General features: G+C 35.5%; 1 protein-coding gene across 1 annotated transcript; it reads right to left on the minus strand.

Annotated features, from left to right (window-relative positions):
- Positions 1–442: 442 nt before the first annotated feature.
- Positions 443–9,489, minus strand: LOC134229278 (pre-rRNA-processing protein TSR1 homolog; the record flags this gene model as incomplete). Its single annotated transcript, XM_062711334.1, has 12 exons — positions 443–674; positions 949–1,023; positions 2,066–2,206; positions 2,347–2,449; positions 2,721–2,926; positions 3,076–3,127; positions 3,255–3,399; positions 6,740–6,832; positions 7,045–7,115; positions 7,377–7,487; positions 7,786–7,880; positions 9,339–9,489. Coding segments are annotated over 12 exons (1,434 nt in total), but the record flags the coding sequence as incomplete, so codon positions are not given.
- Positions 9,490–9,727: the final 238 nt, after the last annotated feature.

Below are 9,727 nucleotides of genomic sequence, written 5' to 3' on the forward strand. Positions count from 1 at the left end.
AAATGCCATCCGGAATGTGGTGTAAATGAGTGCTGCCTCCATATCTGGAACGATTTGGGGAAAAGGGGGTCATATGACGCCATGTCATTACGTCATCGGAGAGTGACCAATTACTGCGCTCCTCTGTTGGTGGAGAATGACGTCTGCTATGTCCAGCACGCGATAGAACAATGTCCATGTGCTCATGGCTTGATCTGTGTACCAGACGGTGGGGAATTCGGGAAATATCATGGTCGTTGTAGACCTGGATAACTGCATATTTCAATTGCATACATGTATTTTATGTGAAGAGTTTATTAAATGGTATAAAAAAGTTTCCTTATTCATTGATCCTAACAAATACTGTATTTTTAAAATATTAAAGCCATACATTTGTTCGTTCAGTCTTATCACTTCGCTTTTTGACATACACTTTAATTATATAACAACTCAAACATTTATTAATTTTTGAGCCTTTATTAAAACAAATATAAGCATAAGTATCTAGTCATCAAACAACTGATAGCCTGATGGTTCAGCTGTCATAGCATTAGAACTCTCCAGCATTGGAGGTGGGTTTAGTACCGTGGGATTGTAGGACCATTTTGGAAACATTCTCTTGTACAAGTTCATCAACACTGTGTCCTGCGATTTCAGATGTCCATCAAACACACACTTCATGTGACCATGGGTTCCTGTTGATAGAAATAATATAAAATTTACCCTCACACAGAAAATCTAAATACAAAGATCAATAAGAAAAGTTAAATTCAAAATTTCTTGCAACAAATATCACAAATAAATTGAAAGAATCTAGTGACACACAAAGTTTCTTTATATTAAGTAATTTAAAATTTCACATACTCCAGAACGTACAAGTTTGACTTTAATATGTAGTACTGCATGTATTTGACCTTTATGTATGAACTGATTGTGTACAAATACAGATTGAAGGAATTTTTTACAAACCTAGAGGTTCCCTGATGTGGCCTCTTCTTCCCCATTTCGTGCGGAGTTCCACAGGTTTGAACCACTCAATATCCTCTGTAAATCAAACAAAATAGATAAATCAGTGCACTGCAAATTTAATAAATGTTCCTGATACATGTAATTCTGCTCACAGATGCATACGAATTGAGGGGATGATTAAATGACATGCAATCACTCTCCAAGGAAATACATGTCCTTGTATGCATTTGTTTTCCAAGATATACTGTAACGTTTTGTTTTTAGGTAGATATAGATGTGTACACAATTTGTAGCATAATTATTCATTTTTCCAAATCACAAAATGCCTTCAGAGAAGTTAAGCTGATGGTTTTTTGTTTTACTCTACTGTAAATTCCAAGAATCATCTTCAATCCTATATTTTCCACTGAGATTCTTTACACCTTTTAATCTGACACCCTGTCCATTCTGACAAAACATTTGTCTCCAAGAGCATGTAAGAGTAGATATTTACATTCAGTGTGGTTTTCCTTATGAAATTCATTAGAAATCCACGACGTTCAAATTACTATAACACACGCGAAACCTTGTCACCGCGCGTTAGAATACATAGTAGGAACTATATGCAATTTCAATACTCTAGGAACACCAAAATGTAAAATATTTTACTTCAAGTTAATGAAAAACTATAACCCTGAAAAATTAACGTAAAAATTAACGTAACGTGCGTTAAGAATTAATTTGTCACTTTTTTCCTCGCAATGTTTGTTTGCGTAAGTTAACTTTGCAACGTCATTTAACGTCATTTGACGTCGCAAACGGCTCTTACATCTATTAACCACGGCAGTTTTGAAAGGCGCTAAATTCACATTAAAGATTAACGAAATAAGCAATTATGAAGAACAAAAATTAAAGAATGTAAATATAAGCATTGAATTCATATTTTTGTCTGTCTTCGGTCCTATAACACACCTGGCCGTGCCGACAAAGTTTATCATACCGCGCTAACGTGTGGTATTCAATTTGTCGGCACGGCCAGGTGTGTTATAGGACCGAAGACAGACAAAAATATGAATTCAATGCTTAAATACATGTAGATTTCACTGTACTATCAGTGCAGATGTCATGGACCACTCACCTCTGTTGAAGAACATGTATCTGACGACAGCTGACCGTTTGTTGATTTTGAAGGGATGGCCACTGAGTACGATACGTTTGGTGATGATTCTGTCGGGATCTACCGAGTGTAAGCTTCCCGTAGCTACTAACTCATGCTGACCTATTAATGATACATAAATACAAAACATCTGTGCATGGTGAACATTGAAATTTAAACAGGTATATACTCACTTCAAAAGTCTTCTCTATACACATGCAACTATTATTCTTATTGGTGCAATACAATGAGGAATATCTCACCATCATGTTGTTCTTTAAACACTAGGACAGGACATGGAGGAAAAGATATTGGCGCAAAAATGGTAGCCATGGTGACGGTATCATGGGCAAAAAACCTTTCAAACTGCAACAAAATACACATCAATAAATTTTATACCATTTCAGAACTGATATCGAGTAGTATAAAGTGGCTATTTAAAATATATGTCAAGAACAGGCATACAATGTAAGGCACCTGGAAAATAAATAAATGTCCTTAGAAATAAGTTAAACCTGAATTCTGATCTGCTTACTGATTGGTTAAGAGATTGTGACTTGGTCCTGTTAAGTAAAGGCCATTGAAAATATATTATAACAATTCTGCTTAATGAGCAATATACTCCTTGGTTACTAACCTTGTGTTTGTTAGCATTTGTGTGCTGTGAGAAAATCGGACATGCAGAGTATCTCCGAAATCCAACATGGAAGATAAACCTGTCCTTGGACTTGATTGGTGGCCTGTATTCTGGTACCCGCCTCAACAGGAAGTTAAGAACAGACATCTTGTGTTCATGTGGCAGCAGGCCAAAAATCACAACAGGTGTGCCAGGTTTATAGGATGCTGAAATAAAGATGAGTCTACCAGTCTGAGTCAAGATGACTTCATATTTAAATGGTTGATTAATGATATTAAATCTTAATATTAAAAACTCAGAGCTCTCTTAACTCTCAAGTCGGGACATTTTGATAAATGCTGATTGATCTACTTACTTATAAAATCTTTTGGCACATTGGAAATATGGATTTGTATATACCAGCCACTCTATAAATATATTAAATTCGTAAAAAAAATTAATTTTTCAATCATCACGAATCAAATTAATAGATACATAAACTACTATAAATTCTTAAAATCATGGTTTCCAGTATTTATCAACATTTTGACTTACCATGACTCCCTCGTCTTCTAAATTCTTCAAAATCCTCTTCTTTGTCCTTTTGAAATCTTTAAATTGGAAAATCCTGGCGTAGTCCGAGGGGAGATTTTCTTTAGGATCCCAAGGGGAGGTTCTGAAACTCTTCAACCCCCGATACCTGTGACAGGGGAAAGGAAAGTTCTATCATACAGGTATGTATTCATAGTGATAGTAAGAATGCTTGGAATGAATATTTTATTAAACTTTTTTTACTTCCTCTATGCTAACAAGTAAATTCAAAGCAAAATGAAAAAAAAAAAATCATTTTCAAAGTTCAACAAAATTAACAGAGGTCTGTTTTTATGTTGATTTTTTACATAAATACAGCTTACTCCACTTATATTGAACTCGCTTATTTTGAAATTCCGCTTATATTGAACTAGAAATAAATCCCCAGTTTTTGCCTCTCATATTCTTTGCATTAAAATAACGGTTATATTGAAATCGGATATATTGAAATTTCGCTTATATTGAAGCCACTGATCGGTCCCCACAGGTGATAATGAGTTGTTTTCATAACGGTTATATTGAAGTACTCCCTGGCGGCTGTCGTTACGTTTGGTGACGGTAATTATGCCTGATTGACCTGGTGATATGCAAAGGTGTGAATAATTAAGTTTTCACCTTATGTGTTTTTATACTGCATGTTCTTACGAAATAAATTCTTAACTGTTAAATTCTTTGCGTCCATGTATATAATACGGACATATCGAGACTAAACATCTAACATAATACATGTACCCAGACAGCATGACTACGTTGGGCCAACGCTGGCTAAAGGTTGTACGGTTGGTCTTTAGTTGGCGTTGGGAAGACAATGTTGGGCCAACGTTGGACCAACGTTACCATGTGAATAACCTCTTTAGTACCCAACCATGTTGGGTTTCTTACGTTGGCCCAACGTTGGTCCAACATCAACTAATTTCGTTTCGTTATATTTTCTAATGAAGTTGGGGTTCAATGTTGGCCCACTGTTGGCCCAACGTTTGTAATGCAACCTTAACCAAACTGTCAACTTAATCTGGTAGCAGTATGTTGGCCCAACGTTGGCCCAATGTAAGCTTGAGTGTTTGTTTTAAGTGTTCTTTTATAGTTAGAATAAGTACATTGGGCCATTGTTGGGCCAACAGTTAGATTGCAAACTAAAGGATGATGTGCATGAGTTGGGGGCATTACATTGGCCTAATGTTGGCCCAGTGTTTGTTATACACTAGGCTTTTATGAAAAGATCATTAATTTCTTCCATAGCAATGAGACTAAACTCACTATGGTTTATTGATGACAATTATACTTTTCTGTTATTAGTATCCACTTCTCAAAAAATCTTCTCTATATAGTGTCTGTTTATAAATTTTGAAATCTTAATTATCTTAAACTTTGAGTGTAATTGTTAGATTTGTTTCTCTCGTATACAATTAACGAAAAGTCATTATAAAAGGAGACTAAATAAAAGTTTTTCTTACATTAGTTTACCCGGTAATATATAAACGACCGAATAAAAGTTAGCATAATATGGAAACTAAAAGTTCCCAGGGACGGGATGTGAATGACGCATAAATCAAGATAACCCAGCCAGCTTTATAATTGCATTCAAACAAAAGTTAGGCGAGTCGCTAAAACTGAAAGAGTCGCAGCAAATTTAAAACACCAAAATGTGGAGAGCTGTCAAGTTTAATTACTCACAGCTGGCTGATAAACTCAAAATGCAGAGGAAGTTACAGTAAGGTTGGGATTTTAAAAATTTGGTGCACACAACGGCTAACGGCGAAGTCCTAAAAGAAATGTAAGTAAAGTATTATTATATTTGAAAACTATAGCTACTTCTTTTATAAAATGATTCAGTTTATATGAAAGACATAATATCTTACATTGTATATCATGACGAGAAATGAAATAGATAAGAAAATTTCAGTATATATGGTAAGGTGTGTTTAATGGTAAATTCTTAAGTATTTAAACAGGGTTAAATGCATCATGAGTTAATCAAAAAAATAAATATTTCATCAATTTTCAAAGATATTAATATATTCACTTTTCTTAACAGCTATATATTGTTCTTAGACGGGGAAATGTGCTGTGTCAGTGTGCATTAATTTGCAGCAGATATAGAACTTCATACTGGTTCATTGATGACAATGAAGAAGGAGGAAGAAAATGGGAAAAAAGTGCATATGTGAAAAAACAATTGCAATCCGAACAAGACTAAAGAAGGACGTTTCAAATGCTCTTGGATTATACTATTTGTGTCTTTAAACAATATTTTACTGAAAAGAGGGATTGATAAAAATTGAAATTCAAATATTGCCAAGTTGTGTTGTGAACTTTAAGCTCCTTTATATTCTATAGTTATGGGATTTTACAAGTTTTTGTGAACAAAGGGATGGTTCTGGAATTGATGTTAGATGATGTTTGAAAGAAGATTGTGTTTGAAATTGAAATTTCAACTCCCTCATTATATTAAACGTTTTAGATTTGACTGTGTGCCGAATCCAGTCAATCGTAGAAGCAAGTGATGCAGAAGAAGTGTGGAGTATAAATCGACATCTTGAATACATTTTAAGGCAGAAACGTGAAAGCAAGACGTATTATTATTTATTCTTAAACTCTGTAAGCTTTGGCAAATGTTTTTGTTTAATTATTGTTCTAATATTGAAGCAAACTTAACAGAATTTGTTAGAAACTAACAAATAAATTGTACAGTTTATCACTCACTTTTTTCTTTTGCCTCATTGTCAACATTAGCTAGTTATTAATTTTTGTCAAGATGGCTTAATTTTGAATGGAAATCATTATTTATATAGGATAGGTTGGGCCTCTGTTGGCCCTACGTTGAAAAGATAACTATCCGTAAAATAATAATGGACCATTGTTTGACCAACACAGGTACCGGACACTGGACCCCCATTGAGCCACCGATGGAATGTTGGTGAACGGACGTTGGGCCATTGTTGGGCCAACACAAAAAGTACGTTGGGCCAATGTTGGGCCTTTGTTGATAAAATCACTGCTGGTAATTGACGTTGGGCCAATGTTGGGCCAACGTTGACCAAATGCTAACGTTGTGCCAAAACATGTTGGGCCAACGTAGGGCCGATGAGCAAACTTGCATTGGGCCAACGTTAGGTAGCCAACGTTGGACCAACGCAGTCAACAACTGTGCGCCAACGTTGGCCCAACATAGTCATGCTATCTGGGTATTATAATAGTAGCCCCCACAGATCTAGAAAAAAAAAATTTGAAATAAAATGCTTGCTGTTAATTTGCTAATTTTAGATCGGGATTGAACTTGTAAAAATGGCGGCTTCACGATTTCGCTTATATTGAATTACGGATATATTGAAATAATTTGCTTAGTCCCCTGAATTTCAATATATCCGGAGTAGGCTGTATGTGTAATAAAATCAAAATAAAAAAAATAATTTATACGTAAAAATATGATGTTATTTCAATACATGTACCTCTGAAATCGATCTCTTGCATCCTTCTCTCTTGGGGTGTCAATTTCATCGGGAAACATAACATGACTTCTCTCTTCTTTGATTTTCTCCAGTCTAAAAATATACCATAATGTATCAAATTACATTTCAATTAATTTATTTTTGAAAATTAGATTCTTACAATTTATGTTTTAAGTTTTTTTTGTTTAACTCTTTTATACCTTAATTTACTCTTATATCATGACCAAAAAAAGATTTGTATACATGAGAGCATTTTATATAGTATTATTTAAAAGAAAAATAAACAGGTGAGAAAAACTACTCACATTCTCTCTTCTTCATCCATGTCTATTGTCTGGTCATAATTAGCCACATCTCCAGCCTCTGTTACTGTCAACTACAAAGAACAATATCGGTCAAATCACAAATAAATCTAAATAATTGTCTGGTTATAGTTATAAAGCCACATCTCCAGCTTCTGTTACCGTCAACTACAAATTACAATATTGATCAAATCACAAATAAAGCTAAATAAAATCAAAGAACAAAAGGTTCAAATGTGTACCTGCTGAGCATGACATTGTATAGTGTAAATCCCTGCGTACCTGAACCCATGTACTTACTGAGGTATACAATGTAAATTCCTTTGTGTACTTACTGTGTCATACTCCACTTCCTCTCCTGATTCTGACCCCGAGGCATCAACGGCCATCATGTCTTCTTCCTCCATATCCTCATCACTGTCATCACTCTCATCATCATCATTTATCTAGAATGAGTGATGATTAAAACAATGTAGGAAAATCTTTACACCATCTATCAACTCTGTTCTGAGAAGGTCATAGAATAATACAAGGCTTAACAATACATTTTATGCAATGGTAGTCTTTTTTGATAAAATGAAATTAAAATATCATTATTCTACACTATAGACTGAAGTGTAATTGCAGTATTTGCCACTAAGAATGGATATATTAAACTTCAACTTCTTTTTATATGTCCTTTAAATCTCATGCTTGTATAAATAAGACAACCACTGGTGACCTCCCTTTGTGTGCAATAGTTACCTCCTCTTCCTCGCTGTCCACAATCCAGGAGGCCTGATATTCTGATGTCCCTTTAGGAACCCTCTTCACCAGTTTTGTCTTAGCCTTTAAAGCAGCTGTCCCAAAATAATTATATTAAAATCATTACCAGTACCAGTAAATAATGTGCTTCATAAGAACAAATTTCTTGAATTCATTTGTACTGTCATATTGCATGTACAATACAAATAAAACAGTTACAAAATACATGTAAGTTGAAATCATATTCATTATGTACACTCATTTTAAGGAATCTTGCAAATGAAATACTTTAATGACAAACAGAGGTTTTAGGGCAGTTCTTTTATTTAAAACAAGAGGCCCATGGGCCACATCGCTCACCTGAGAAGCTTTGAACATTCTGTTCTTTAAAAGATTTCCCCCTTGTAATACATATTGTGATCCCATCCTATCCCACTGATCATAATTAAAATAATTTGAAATCTACACTACCATACAATGCTTAGATTCCCCATTGTAAAACTTTGATTTCCCAATGTGGCCCGCCCTACCCCTGGGGGTCATGATTTGAACAATTTATAATTTACACTACCCCAGGATGCTTCCACATAAGTTTCAGCTTTTCTGGCCAAGTGGTTCTTGAGAAGAAGATTTTCAAAGATTTTTCCTATATATTTCAATGCTAAACTTTGATTCCCCATTGTGGCCCCGCCCTACCCCCGGGGGTCATGATTTAAACAATTTAGAATCTACACTTCCCAAGGATGCTTCAACATAAGTTTCAGCTTTTCTAGCCCAGTGGTTCTTGAGAAGAAGATTTTCAAAGATTTTTCCTATATATTTCTATGTAAAAATTTGATTCCCCATTGTGGCCCCGCCCTACCCCCAAGGGTCATGATTTGAACAATTTAGAATCTACACTACCCCAGGATGCTTCCACGTAAGTTTCAGCTTTTCTGGCCCAGTGGTTCTTGAGAAGAAGATTTTTAAAGATTTTTCCTATATATTTCTATGTAAAACTTTGATTCCCCATTGTGGCCCAGCCCTACCCCCAAGGGTCATGATTTGAACAATTTAGAATCTACACTACCCCAGGATGCTTCTACATAAGTTTTAGCTTTTCTGGCCCAGTGGTTCTTGAGAAGAAGATTTTTTAATGACCCCACCCTATTTTTGTCTTTTCTTGATTATCTCCCCTTGTGATGGGACTTGGCCCTTTATTTTTACAAGTTGAATTCCCCTTCACCCAAGGATGCTTTGTACCAAGTTTGGTCAAAATTGGCCCAGTGGTTCTTGAGAAGGAGTCGAAAATGAGAAAAGTTTACAGACAGACGGACAGCTAGACAGCTAGACAGACAGACGGACGGACGGACGACGGATAAAATGTGATCAAAAAAGCTCACTTGAGCCTTTGGCTCAGGTGAGCTAAAAACATTTGAATAAATGCCCCCTTTTTTAAAGGTACATGTACGTCCTAGAATGGATTCTCAACCAGACCTAATTTTAAATTCAACTTGTGAGGGATCAAATCAGACAAATACTTCAGGCTAAAGTAATTACTATGGATGCCTGACCTTCAGCCTCGGCCATCTCCTCCTCTGTGGGCCAGGTCTGCTCCCCCTCCATCTCCCCGGGGACGTTCTCGCTCTGTAGGGACTCCTGATGCCCCTGGACGGCCCTCTCCAGGACCCTGATGTCCTCAGTGTCCTCATCCATAGTATCCTCCTACAGCAGGTCAGAAATAAGAGTTATTAGCATCATCTGATGTCAGTAAACTTCAAAATGTCCAAAAATGTTCATTTTCATAAAAGTCAGTTTTCTAAGGCTTACAATCTACCTGTAAAAACTAAACAGAAAGATCTGCCTGAACTATTACTGCATTAAAACTATTTGATAATTGATTCATGTTTCTACTTTTTTTGTTTCTTTTATTGCATAAAAACAACTCTACTTTTTCAAAGAC

Source organism: Saccostrea cucullata, unplaced genomic scaffold, assembly GCF_032062105.1.
Source record: "Saccostrea cucullata isolate Sc308-1 unplaced genomic scaffold, CSIRO_AGI_Scuc_v1 ctg15552, whole genome shotgun sequence".
Taxonomy (NCBI): domain Eukaryota; kingdom Metazoa; phylum Mollusca; class Bivalvia; order Ostreida; family Ostreidae; genus Saccostrea; species Saccostrea cuccullata.